We start from the raw sequence: 14,064 nt of genomic DNA, 5'->3' as shown, positions 1-14,064 counted from the left end.
TTCCCTGACACCCCTGTGGGGTTGTTCAAAGACAGGTATTTTTAAAGGTCGAGGATGAGGGGGAAGAACTCAGCCTGCCTCGGATGGAACTGGAGAGTCCAGATAACAGGTCAATAGTGTGTCAATTTTAAATCAAGCTGTGAAAATATGTGCCCCTCAGCTTCTTCCCCTTTCCCCCTCCCTTGGTTTGGAGTGTAGGTCCTGGGTTGGAGTGCCTGGGGCTGACCAGGTGAGCATCTAGGAGTGGCATGACTTTGAGCAGGTTAGCCTGTGCCCTTGAGCAGGCTAAGGGCTTCAAGCACCAGCTTCCCCAGCCATCTGTGACAAGCAGCCCATGATGCTGTCTCCCAGGTTACGGTGAGAAGATGATGAGGATGTGTTTAAGGGCCTGGCGGGTCACAAATGCTCCACAAATGATAAGGGTTCTTATTACAAATGAGAATCAACATCCAAAGAGCAGAGCAGTAAAAGGTGAGTGCATTTGGGAAGCATGATAAGAAATGGTAACTGAGCAGCTCCCCCACCGCCCGACAGACCATAATCGCCCTCCTCAAACACCAGCCACATCCATCCCATAAAGACCAACAGGGACCGCGGCCGCCAAGCAGCGAGTTATCTATAAAGTATCTTCTCTTTATTTAAGTTAAACAATTTTCAAGGATGGTTTCCATCTATAAAATGGACAAAGTACAAGCTCTGTACAGCAGTTCTTTTTAAAAATCAACTGGAAAAAAAAATTACCAAACTATATTTTGAATTTGCAAAACATACTCACAGATACCATCATTTGAGCTTTTATGAAGACATAGGAGAGACCAGCACAGAGAAGACAACTAACTTGGCCACGCTTTGCTCGAGGGGCTCTTAGGGGAGCATTTTTACTTGTAAAAACAGGAGTGGGAGGGCGGGAGAGTCCTGATGACTAGAAAGTAACGCAACCACAGTAAGTCACTTTGGCACACTGTGTCATGTAAACATAGCTCACCCGAGGGAGCCCTCCCAGCCCACCTCCGCTCACAACACCCGAGGCTGCCGCCCCCACCAGCTCAGGGATGGGGCGCTTCCCCCCTCCACCGACCAGGGCCGGGTGGACCCATCGTGATGGTACAATGTCTGTAAGACTTCTGGGTGGGGTGGAGGTGTGTGGGCAAGAGATTTGTCAAGAACCTGATGAAAATTTGTTTTACTTTAAAACCAAATCTGTTTTCCATCAGTGGGACTGTTTTCCCCTAACAGTAAGTAGTAGCTCAGGTGACAGGGCCACCTTCAAGGCGGCGCCTGTACGTGGCGGGGGTGGGCGGAGAAGGAAGTAGGGGCAGTGACCACGAGAGTGACCAGGGAGCCACTCTGAGGATGCTGCGGCCAGTCTCCTGTTGCATGTGGGGACACCTCGGAGGCAAGAGGGGCTCTGCAGGGACATTCCTGGGTGTCAAGGCGTAAGCCCACGCACCTCCTCCTGTTATGACTTTTAATTCCCATGGTTTATACGGACCTCTCTGCTTCCTTGGCCACGGGCTCCTGTTTCGGGCCCTTGATCCTCAGTCGTGGAGCACTGTTTGGGCTCCACTTTTCCTGATTCTTGACCCAAGGCCCCAGGAGGCAGGCAGGTTCCAGGAACCGGATGACCTTGACAGTGGTGCCAGCACACCAGGGTCCTTGCCATTAGCCCAGTGCTGACTGTGACAGCCTCCCACCAACACTGGGGGCTGGGGGACTGGTTTTTTAATTCATTTAACCCCTGAAGAAAAGAAAGTACATCTAAAAAGACCCAAAGCAACATTTGTCAAAATAAGTAACCCATCCAGCTTTACAAATACTGGGGGCATGAAAAAAGTGGATGCCGGCACAGAGCACAACTCCGAGCTGAAGCCAAACAGAGATGCCGAGATCTGAGCCTCGGGGCAGCACTAGGCTCCTGGGGAGGGGGGCACAGCAGCACCTCCTCACCGCTAAGGCTGGGGGCGGGCAAAGGAGGCCGCTTTCTCCCACTGGGAGAGCCCGGTCCCCCCTCCTCACGACCGTGATCTGATGGGGTGGAGAATTTACAAGATGAGGATGACCTACAGAAACCACAGGGGATTGAACCCTACATCCTTTCTTTACATATATATTTATATTTAATGTCCCACCGTAAAAAAGTTCATACCCAAATATAGCAAGTACACCACATGAAGGAAGGGTCTGCGCTGGGGAGACAGGAGGGCAGGGAGAGGGGACCACGACGTAAACCTGCGAACCGGCGTGATCGCTATGGAAACCGTACGTGATTTCAGTGGGACCCGAGTGGAGACTTCGGAGCGTTTTCCTCGCGGTGATGCAGCAACTGCGCCCCTTGCCTCCCATCCTCCACGGTGCACGGTCGCTGTCGATGCGGATCGGGCGGGCGGCGGCGCTGGGGGGCGGGCCCGGGCCTCCGCCCTTCAGACCATGATGGAATACTGAGGTATATAGTTTCGCGGAAAGTTTAGGAAACGTGATCAAGGACGTGAACGCCGCCTCGGCCCGACGGCGCGGGGGGACGCGCGGCCCCGCGCTCTCCTAGGGCTGCAGGTTGAGCGAGAACTTCCACTGCTGCGACAGCGCCGGGCCGCACACCTCCACGCTCAGGCCCCCGTTCTTGGCCGAGCGGCTGTCCAGGCACAGGTTGCTGCCCACGTGCCGCAGCTTGGAATTGCCCTCGATCTGCTCCCATTTCTGCAAAAGACAGGAGGGCACCTTACAACCTGAGCAGCCGCGAAAGGGGACAAAGCACATCCGCTTTCAGGGTCTGCGTTCAAAATCAGCAAACTTTAAAGGATGGGAGTTTGCAAGAGATGCTGCGGGGCGCCCAGTTAGAAACCTGCGTTCTCTGCATGGTCCGCAGCTCAAAACCTCCTATCCGAGCCCTGCTGGCGACCAGCCCCTGCCCCATCCTTTCCCGTTTGGGTGTCTCCTCTTCCAAGCCCCATGCTTAGGGCACCTGCCCCTCTCAGTCATAACAAGGACTTGATGCAGAGGGAAATTTCTTGTATGAACTTTGCATTCATCCACAAGACGGCCTCATCTGATATCCACCCCCCCCCCCCAAGGAACTGGCCAGCTCCAAGAGGGCCCAGGACTTCCCTGGGGAGGCCGGCATCCCTGCTGAGGCTGTGCTCAGGCACCTCAGGGCTCCCCCTTACCCTGGGGGCCTCGTGCTGGACCAGAGGAACGGGGTCAGGCGAATTGAGAGGGAAAGGCGCGCTGGTGTGGACAGAACACCACGCTAGGGAACCGATGTCTCTACGGTCTGTCCTCTCCGCAGGTTTTGCCTCCTCGGTGGGCATGAGAGGCCTATCTCAGCTGGCCTCGAGTCCCCCAGGCTCTGCACGGCAGGCCCAGGTGCCACCTGCCCAGTTCTGAGTGCGCCACTCGTGCGGTGCAGGATGGACAGCCTTCCTACCTGGGTGTGTGCACACCTGCGCCCCCGTCCACCCAAGCCGGCCAGCCAGGCCCACCAGGGAACAGGCCCACAGCCCAGCCATGGGCAACCCCAGGGCCTCTCACTCTGTTGTTTATCCCCTCACACACACAAAAAATCTTTGCTTAAAAAAAAAAAAATTAAGGTGCCTCCTTCCCAAAGCTCTCCCTTCATTAATGTAGTCTGCGATTCTAATTAATTTTCCACACTGTTTGCACTGAAGCTCCTTTCCATCAGTATTTTGCAAATCCTTTTGACAGGGTGGAATTCAGTGTTCTTGCTCTTGCCTTCCTTTCCCCTATGACTGCAAATTCACACATAACACGAACACACAAATGTGCCTAGAATCCAAATGTCAACTGGCAGGACAGTGTGGCCTCCGGACAGAATGGGGTGAAAAGCCTCCTCTCAAAGGGCACAGGAATGAGGCGGGGAAGGAGGCAGAGCGAGGCCGGGGGGAGCCCAGCGCCCTGGGGACCGACCCACGCCAGGGCCCTGCAAGGATGCTCTCAGAGGGACCGGGGGATGCCTATCAAGTCAGCCTGACGGCCTGGAGTTTCCACCTATAGTGGTACACAGTGCGACCGATGGGCGCAGGGCAGGCTACTGGTCCGGGCCCATCATCTCCTCTGCTCCTGCCCTCTGTGATGTCAGTCATTCCTCCTGCCCTCTTTCCACCTGTGTCACTCTCAGAGGCCAGGGCTCACCTGACAATGAAGGTGGCATGGATGGGCTCCGATTCCACTCTCTGGAGGGGCTCTGCGTGTGTCCCAACATCAGCCAAACAGAGGGGCCTAAAAATGCCCAAAGCCCAGCTCCGTCCCCAGAAGGCAGCGCCTGCAGTTCAGAGCCTGGGTCCCTGCAGGCTGTGGGGAGGTGGAAGCCCCCTGATGGGGCTGGGGCCTTCTCCAGTGGGCGAGGTCTCGGGGTTGACAGTTTAGCAGACCCTCACTCATGTACGCCACGTGCCCGGGAAAGCACATCGTTTGCAGGCCTCTCTCTGGGGACATGAGCCTTTCGGGGCTGAGAACCTGGACGTGGGCAGCAAGCTCTGACTAAGGGTAACTCCTCCAAGGGCTTACGCATCTGTCTTTTAAAAAGGTTCAGAGACCAGATAAAGTCATCACTTTATCCCTCCTTTAGCCACAGACATCCCTGTCCATCACACCTGCTCAGCCTGACACCATGCTCACCAGTGCCGACGGGTGGGTCCCAGGAGGTTGGGTCCAGGGGACAGTGGCCTCTTTGTTTAACAGTCCCTCCTGGTCACTCGGGTACTACAGCCATGTGACTGAACATCAACACAGATGGACCCTAGGGACTGGCCAGTAGTGAGCCGAGCCCTGCAGAGGGGTCGGGGGTTCTGCAGAGCAGGGAGGGGCACCCAGGATGGGGTGGGAGGGACAGATGAGAAGTGGCCCTTTGCAAGTGTTTCCTGATAACCGGGATCCCAGCAAGGGACCTGATCCCGGCCCCGGTCTTCCCAATGGACACTGGATGGGAGCCCTGCTCTCCAGGCCTCAGTTTCCCTTCTGTGACATGAGCGTCAGACTAGATGCCGGCGGAGGTTCCTGGCTCCAGCAGGCCACGTGCCTCAGTCTCCCCACGCCCATCTGTCTCGTAAGGGGGGACGTAAGAAGACAGAGGGACATACTGCACTGTCCTCTGGGGGCTGCACCAGCCATCCCCCCACAGTTCAGAAAAGGCTCTGCCCCCAAGGTACCTCAGGGTGCACGTTGGAGAAAGACGCTGGAAAGGTAAACTGCGAGCTGAGAACTGGCTGGAAAAAGGAACAGACACGCTGGAGTGTGTGGGGTCTCATCCCTTTGAACTCTCACCGTTTACAATTTTGTAAACTTTAAAAGGAAAAATATTTAATGAATAAAGAAAAGTATGTTCAATTTCTCTCTAAAATATCCAGTGGTGTGGGGACGAGAAGGAGCATGTAACTGGCAAGAAGTGACATCCGGCCTGTGGATAAGACGTAAGGGCCGCTTCTGGGGGGGGAGCACGAGGGGCTGGGGAGTAAGACACACACGTGACTACATGCAAAGCAGATGAACAGCAAGGACCTACTGTGGAGCCCAGGGAACTGTATTCAATACCTTGTAATGGCCTAGAATGGAAAAGAACTTGAAAAGAAAGTATGTACGTATGTATACATGTGACTGATCACTGTGCTGTACACCTGAAACTAACACTGTAAATCAACCACACTTCAATAAAAAAATAAAGAAAAAAAAAAGAAAGAAAGGCCTCTTTATACACCTTTTATAAAATATAGGTCTTCCTTTCAGGGCTGGGAGCTCACCAGTAACCGGCATGAAACAGGGTGAGAACACCCTGGAGACATTACCGTGGGTTCTAGATGGATTTGTAGGTCAGTGTTGCACTAACTTTTTGTGATTGAAATCACAGACTTTCATTTCATTTTTTAAAAAAAACTTGGGGGGGAGCAGGTAACTAGTATGTATGTATGTATATATGTGTGTATGTATTTACTGGAGGTGCTGGGGATTGAACCCAGGACCTTGTGCGTGCTGAGCACGCGTCCTACCACTGAGCTATACCCTCTGCCCTCATTTCATTTTTAAAGCAGAGTTTTAAGTCAGAACTTCCGCTCGCTCAGGCTGGCACCTCTCCCAGAGACCAAGGGGTGGGCTCTGAGGTCTGGCCGCGTCCCAGCAGGGTGTGCTGGCCGTGGCTGCCTGCCTGCCTGGCCCAGCTGTGCTCCTGGGTCTGCAGAGAAGCTGTTGCCCTTCCTCGCTCCTGGGCCAGGGCTCTGCGCCTCCGCAGGAAGCTAGGGCTCCCAGCACTCAGACACACACACACCGGCCACCAGCATCTCCGTCTGCCGGGTGTTCACTGGCGTCACCAGACAAATCCTTTCGAGGCGCCCATGTCTGAGTGCCTGGGCGTGACGGCTGCTTACCTAGCATGCCACGGTGAGGAGGAAACGACCCCAGGTGTGGGGACCCTCCGCTCCAGTGCCCAGCGCACGGAGGGTCCGTGCAGGCCCCCTCCAGAGCTGAACAGACAGATCACAAAACATGACCCTGCCTTTTCAGTCTTGTTGGAGGAGAGGCACAGATATAAGCAGATCAATCCAGAGGTTATGGAAAGAAAGAGCCCAACACAGATGGCCTCCCAGGAGAAGTAGCTCACGGGGCAGAGGCGAGAGAGCGAGCCGTCCGGAGCAGCAGGGCGGCAGACCAGCCCTGGCAACCCCCACGTCCCCACCTGTCACAAGCATCAGGGTCGCCCACGCGTCCCAGCACGGAACTTGCTGAGCACCTGCCCCGTGGGGGCACCCCACAGCACGTGGAGACGCCGAGGAGCGTGGGCGTTGAATGGGGCAGCCAGGCATCATTCAAACAAACACGCAAGTGCCCCCAGTGATCCCGGCCCGCGGGGCCCGGGCTGGACCTCGGGCGCCGGGTGTACCTGTCTGCTGTCGTTCTCTCGGCAGCCCTGCAGCTTGATGAGCGAGCCGGGCGCCCGGTCCACCACGGTCAGGCACAAGTCCATGTGCTTCACTGACTTCTCCTTCGTCAAGGCCCACTCCTGGAACACAGAGCGGAGGTCAGGGGCTGCAGGATGAGAGGATGAAATACGGGAGGGCCCGGAAAGAGGGCCGGTCATGCGGGGGAGCGAGCTTCAGAAAGCCCCGACCAACTCAGGACCAACAGACGACTTTGTGCCTAAGAGCAAACCTCCAACGGAGGAGGGGGGAGGGGGCCTCACAACTGAGCGATAAGTTGACCAGGTGACGTGTAGAGTGCTCTGGGGACCCGAGGGACAGAGGTGAACAGCGTTAGCGCCTTTAGCCCAAAGGCAGCGCGGAGCCCCACGCCTAATTTCCCATCACCGAATGTGAGCCGCACACATTGCAGCTCACGCTGGGGTGCCCACAAGGCGGACCGTTCAGGGGCAACACTCCCTCGGGATGACTCCGCCCCCACGCAGGTGTGGTGTGGAAACAGCATTCATGGCCGTGGAGTGTCACGTCTGGCATATGTAGCCTCGTCACTGAGCACTACGTTGGCTGAATGATGCCCAGGAGGCGCCGTGCGACCCCAGGAATGGCTCAGGTGTGCATGCACGAGGCACTCAGCGGGCCCCAGGGGCCTGTGCCATGCCTGGCACGATGTTAGACAACCGCCCCCGAGAGGCTACTACCATCCCCATCTTACAGATGGGAAGACTGAGCCAGAGAAGGCTGAAAGAACTTGCCTGTCATCTTAGAAAATACACACACACCCCTTTAGGGCTGAGGCAGGGCTGAGAGCAGAACCACTTATTCTGACACTAAACAAGACCACGTGGAGGGCGGAGGCTGGGCGGGGCCACAGCTAAGACAGGAGACAGCTTCTGACCATCACGCGAGGACGTGGCCCTTTCAGATGGATAAAACCCAAGTGAGCCCTCAGGATCCAGAAGCAGCGAGACCTCTTCTAACTCGGAATCCCACCAGGGGTTCCCTCCCAGTGCCCCCTGCGGCTGGCTAGAGGCCCAGGAAAGCTGCTGCAGTCATCTGTCTGTCCAGCCATTCACCCATCCACCCCGGCGACTGTCGGCTGAGCCCCTGCGACGACTCAGGTGCTGTCAGAGTGCTGGGCCCCCGGCAGCAAACACACAGGTGAGGCCTCACCCTCCAGAAGCTCCCTCCCCAGTGGGGAGGGCAGGTGACACATGTGTAGTATGTAGCGCTGGGCACTAGCAAGTGCTTCAGACAGATTTTCTTCTTTCTGTGCGCAAGGAACAGAGCGAAGGGCGGGAATGCATCCTGGAAAGAAGCCTCAGTGCTCAGTCCCTAAATCACCTTGGAGCAAATGGTCTGCGATCAGGAGACCGTCAACACTGAAGGCTCTGTCCCGCCCACACGGCCCGTGAGCAGGCGTCCAGCTGGGAGGAGCCGGGTGCAGGGGCCGAGGCTCGGGCCCCATCCGGGACAGAAGGGAGAAGCCCCCCCAGCCTGGGCGGGCTTCCTTGTCCCCTCACGGGAGTCAGGCTCCTCATTCCCCTCGGCTTCGATTTTCTCACTTTTTAATTAGTGTATTTCAATCCGTGAGGAATTCTATGAAAAGTTGGTTCCAGGTTAAATAAATTTGGGAAACCTTGAATTTGGGCCACTTGTCTCTCCCGCAAATTCACAAGTGGCCGATGAGAGGCTCTGACAAGTCCTGGAGGGGAAGAGCTCGCTTGGCCTGCTTCCCATGGTTCCCCAAACTTGGATGCAGACAGCACCCCGGCTGGCCCCACTTGTCCCTTGGCTCTGAGCTCTGCGGAGCCTCCCTGAAAGGGCCGTATGTCGGCCCCCGAGGGGCACTTCTCATCTTCCGCGATGCTGTCCCCTTGTGGGGTGGGGGGTGTGGGGTGGGCAGGGTGTGTGCTTACAAAGCACCAACAGGCACCAGAGAGGTCCCGGGAAGGAGACCCCCACTGCACCTTCCATCACAAAGACACCCCCCCACAACCCCCACCTGGGTAAGAGGAGGGATGGGTGGGGAATCTCTTTAAGGAGAAAGGCTTCCCATTGTTCTTGGAAGCAGGTGTTGGAAGATGTTGAGGCGTTTGCTGATCTGCAGTTAAAGCTCATATCTGAATATTTCTATAACCTTCTTGCTGTCGTGGGCTTCATTATTTTAAAGCAGACATTACACTGAATTCTAGAAAAACAAATTCAGCAAGGCAAACAGCAGAGGGAGTTGCCACTTCGTTCCTCGGTTGCATTTCAATGATCTGAATTTGCAAAATAAAGTTCATAAATATTTACAGAAATGCTTTTTTTGAGCTGCCACTCCTGTGTGTCTGCTGAGGCCCGGCCAGAAACCAGATGACAGATCACTCCCTCGGAGCAAGGGCCTGATCTTCCACCAGGAAATGTTATTCACCCCTTGTTTCTCTCAGTTTGCGAAGCGCCCTGGGAGGTGCGCAGCTGGACACCTGCGAGCTGCCTGCTAGAGCCCAGCTTCCTGCCTCCCCCGGGACTGCACCCCACCTGATCTCTAAAGTAATTACAGTTACATAAAGTAAAGACGGTACATCCCCGGTCAACTCGCCGCGTTCCAAGTGCCCAGTCCCCACAGGTGGCCGGTGGCTGCTGTGCTAAGTGGTGCGGATCTAGAACATTCTCATCACATACAAAGGACCACTGGACAGCACTGATCTGGACGGTGGCTTGCTGGCCCACGCTGGTCCTTGGAGGGGAATGCTCCCCGTGAGCACATGGAAGAGTCACACCGCCTCCCGTTACCTGCTCACGCGTCCTTCCTGCTGGGAACCCCTCCCTGGCCAGCAGCTCATGTCAGGTCAGCCACTCCAGGGCCCTTCAGACACTCTGCTGCTCGCTGACCCCAGACTCATGAAGTCAGGCTTTCTGGCCGTGGGGCCCAGGATCAGTCTTTCCCAGAAGCTCCTGGGCTCTTCCTGCCCGCAGTCAGGAGACAGCCGAGAGCCAGGGGGGGTCTGCTGCCTCCGGATGGCGGCTGGAGCCGGAGGGGGACCACCCCGCCCCGTGCCTCACTTGTCTGACTGCCCGTGTCCGGGCCGCTCCGAGCAACTGTGAAGACACCACCACCAAGTGGAGAGGGGAGGCTGCCGTCTGCCTACACGCTCCTCCGGAGGGTGTGGACCAGTCAGCTCCACACAAAAGCAGGCTCCCTCTTCCAAAAACCATTCTGTTTAAAGAAGGCTCCGGAACCAATACATCTGGGATGCACTGAGTTCAAGTGCCTTTTTTTTTTTTTTTTAAACATTAGGCCCCCTGAGAGCAGGAGATGACAGCACATAGCCCAGCCTGACCATTTTTGTGTATGAAACCCTCATTTTACCAAATCCTTATTATCTCATGGGAAAACCACCTTCTCGAACATTGTCCTTCTGGGACACACAGGCCCTCACTCACCTCTCTCCTCTTGCATAAGGACAGAAGGTGGCGGGCTTTTATATTTAAGCTGTTTTTCCTACAGGCAGCTGTGGTGGCCGTGGGACACAGGCTGGTGTAGGCGCAGACGTGGGCACAGAACAGGAGCTCCGGGCGGGATAAGCACACACCCCGGGGAGGACAGAGGAGGCAGGAAGACACCAGGGAGGGGAAGACTGAGGCCGCCCTGCAGCAGAGAGCCCTGCCGAGGCTCCAGGAGGACCCCAAGGCCGGCAGTGAGAGGGTGGCCAGCGGGACCCGGGCACCTCCTCGCCTGGGCCGTCTCCAGGCCCAGGAGAAAGGCGGCAGCAGGGCCGTGAGCTCAGGGCTCCCTCCTGCTCCCCTCGCCCCTCCGTGCACATACCTGGTTGCCCCCGGCATTGTGGCACTCGTAAACCCCAACAACACCGTCAGCAAAATGTCCCAGAGTGTCCAGGCAGTTGGTTCCCTGCTGCAAGGCCCCGAAAGCTATATCCTGGTGGTCAGGAACCCTGGAACCAACGAAAGAGTCACTCGCTCGACTCAGCAGGGCCACTGCCTCGGTTCCCACCCCCTCACAGGGCTCAGAGCCGTTGTCGTGGGTCAAACAGGACAAATCAAACAGGCAGAGCAAGGCCAACTGAGTCCCGAGGCAGCATGGCTCTGACTTCCTCTATCTCTAACCCTAAGTGAAGACTTCAGGTTGAAGCATCCTTTCTATTTTGTACCAAGGACATTGTTCTGGAAAGGAAACGCTCCTTTTCACGGTCACGCTGCTGGAAGTCATTCAGAAAAGCAATTAACGTGGTCAGAGCCTGCTGCCTGGAACTTTCAGACAGACTTAGGCTTGACCCCCATCTAGAAGAGGGGAAAGCACAAATGAGGGTGTCGGGGGCCCAAGAGAGCAGGCGGGCACAGAGGGTGCGGCCACACGCTCCAGGATCAGACCTGACTTGCAGCCCGGCCCTGGCCGCGCGCCGGCTGTGGGAGCGATCGCTCAGTCTTTCGGTCTGTCTAAGCCCCCGTTCCCTCTTCTGCTGTCCTGCTAAACAGGTTTGCTGCAAGGATTCCACAAACATTCCACCCGAAGCACTGAGCACAGAGTCCGGCCCACAGGAAGCACTTAGTAGACGGGAGTGATTGTCGCTGACGTGGTCCAAACACTAGGCTGGTGTCTCCCTCGTCCGGCGCGGGCAGGGGTAGCAGCTCCACCCACTGGTGCGGTGCTCAACCCTTCCGATGTGGTCTTAGGTGGCGCGTGGCTCCGTGTCACCCCACACAGGTGACCTCAGCATGAAATTGTGCATTTAATGTCATTCCATCTGGTGTCTGGTCGCCAGGGCACAGGCCACCAGGAAGCAAAAGCCCAAGGGGTGTCATTATAGGGCCGCCACCCGCAGCGGAGAGGCCCTCGTCGGCCGGGGGAGGGGCGGCGACCAGGGGCTTCCCACTAGTGGCCGTCCTGCCCAGAGGGGGCAGGGAGAGGATGTCCGGCTCCTCCCCTCCCCTGGGAGTGCAGCGTCGGGGGCCTCGCTTAAGCAGAGCAAACAGTTCCAACGAGCGATGCAGGTGAACAGGGTGGAGAGGCAAGGCCGCATGACCTACGCTCAGGCAGATCTCAGGGACACGGGCACTGGAGGGACCGTCAGCACAGAGGAGACTGTGGGTGACTCCGGCATTCACAGCCCCCGGGCTGGAGGTGAGTGACCTGCTGCAAGTGCCCTGGGGACATTCAGAAAGCGTGTGCTGCATTAAGGCAAACCCTGTCTGAAAACCTCTTTAAGAGGACGGAGTTCAGATGGAGCCTGGAAGCCGCAGACCTAGAGGTCCTCTGATGGGTACCTGCGCTCCCTGAGGACCCGAGGGCGTTCATTTAAAATGAAAGGCCAGCTGCAGAGACGGCTCAGAGGACTATTTCTGCCATTATTCATCCTCACAGAGGGGAGCAGGGGCCAGGGTGATTATTCCCATGACACACATGGTAAAAACTAGCCTGGAGAAGGGAGGCATGAGGGCGGGGAGCAGGGTGGGGGTGGGGGGCCGTCCTCCAAGCTCTGAGGAGTGGCGTCACCTGCTGGCCCGCAGGAGGGGAGGAGATGGAGCTGGCTGGGTGTCTGCCCCCAACACCAGGGCGAGAGCAGTGAGGAGGGTGAGGCTACAGAGCCGGAAGCGGGCAGGGAGGACCTGAGGGCTGGCAGCACAGAGCGCCCACCTTGGGGGCCGGAGCTGCCCCCGGCTACTCACAGAGCAGGGGAGATGGCATCCTCAGGGTCACTCAGCCATCATCTCACCAGGGGGACCGGCTAAATGAGGTGGCCCCATGGGGATGTTCCAGGTCTATGAAGAATGGGCTGGGGGGGAACCCCAGGAGAGCCACAGTTCATGAGCACATGTCGGGGGCCTGGGGGTAGTGGTGGGGCCCAGCCTCCGGCCCTGAGCATGGCCTCCACCCCACCTCCAGGCCCCGTGCGCCCCAGCACTGGCCGCGTCTGCACCCTCCAGCGTGGAGCCCGGCACTGGCACTCACCTTAACTCTGGGTAGACGTTTTCAAGGTACCATTTGAAAGGCTTGCAGCCAAGCTTCTTCCTGAGCTCCAGTCGGCTCTGGATACTGGAGAAGAAGGAGACAAGGGTCCTTTACCAACTTTAGGAAGGGACGGGCTGTCTATGTCAAACCTGGAAATCTGCCGATGAGAGCAGGGTTGGGGCAGGCAGTGGGGACCGCATCACCATGCTTCTGTCCCCAGGACCCTGCCGTTTCCCACATGCCCTTGCCAGCCATGAGCAGTGACCCCACTTTGGCACCTTGGTGGCTGTTCTCAGCTCTGACCACAGAATGATGCTTAGGGTTTAGGGTGTGGGCTGACCCCCCATCCCCCACCCCAAGGATCCCAAGCAGCAGCAAGAAGGGTGCGAGTCACACTTACTTTCCGTAAGGGACGTTTCTGGCAGAAGGCACGGCTGCGTAATAGAAATTTTTGTACTCGTCCATCCAGACCTCTGCTGCCCGGCGGGTGTTACTAGAAACAAAACACACTGAGCTGGGATTTGCTCTCTTTCCATCAGCATCACCTCGTCTGCACTTGTCAGCCTGCAGCGCTAAGGAGGAAGGTGCTTCTGGTGTGGCAGCGGGGGGGGGGGGCAGTGTGGCAGAGGCATGTGCACAGAGCGGAGAGCGGGCTGTCCCCCCAGCGCCCCGGGCTGCATTTGTCGGGGCTTGCTGAACAAACAGAACCCGCCTCCTCGGTCTTTTACAGAACACAGCCGGTCAAAGAGCGAAAGTCAACGTTAGAGTTACAGCGCCGGTAGGTATTTTAAGGGGAATGGGGTTGCGCCATCAAGAAGGACAAAAGAGAATTACTCTGCAATAACTCTTATTATGTATCCACAGAGGGCTGGTGCCAGGAAGCACAGCCAAGAAATCCTTGGCCTCCATTCTCCTTGGCCTCTCTCATCATGGCTGAAGCAGAGAGCTACCACGAGAGAGCTCCAGGGAAAAGTTAAGAATAGACTGGAGTTATGATTAAAACGGCTGTTGGCCGACCTGAGCTGAGAGTGTCCTGTTCGGGGCCCGGTAGCTTCTGCCCCACATTTGGAGCTCCCCCTGCACAGTGCTGGCGGGGGGCAGAGACAGAACAGGCTTCTCCGGAAGGCAAGCAAGCCCACGTGTGTAGATCTCACAATCACGGCCATAACCACGATCCACGACCAATACGCCCCC

General features: G+C 57.0%; 1 protein-coding gene across 1 annotated transcript in view; it reads right to left on the bottom strand.

Annotated features, from left to right (window-relative positions):
* Positions 1-612: 612 nt before the first annotated feature.
* GALNT2 (polypeptide N-acetylgalactosaminyltransferase 2) overlaps positions 613-14,064 on the bottom strand; it is a 186,612-nt gene continuing 173,160 nt past the window's right edge. The window contains exons 12-16 of the mRNA XM_031460852.2: positions 13,271-13,363; positions 12,871-12,954; positions 10,729-10,855; positions 6,884-7,003; positions 613-2,694 (exon numbers count right to left, since the gene is read on the bottom strand). Coding sequence (XP_031316712.2) covers positions 2,539-2,694; positions 6,884-7,003; positions 10,729-10,855; positions 12,871-12,954; positions 13,271-13,363 — 580 coding nt within the window. The 3' untranslated portion in view covers positions 613-2,538. The remainder of the gene's footprint in view (positions 2,695-6,883; positions 7,004-10,728; positions 10,856-12,870; positions 12,955-13,270; positions 13,364-14,064) is intronic.

Source organism: Camelus dromedarius, chromosome 8 (assembly GCF_036321535.1).
Source record: "Camelus dromedarius isolate mCamDro1 chromosome 8, mCamDro1.pat, whole genome shotgun sequence".
In the NCBI taxonomy this organism is placed as follows: domain Eukaryota; kingdom Metazoa; phylum Chordata; class Mammalia; order Artiodactyla; family Camelidae; genus Camelus; species Camelus dromedarius.
Note: the sequence above shows the minus strand (reverse complement) of the source record. Positions and strands in the feature narration are given on the sequence as shown.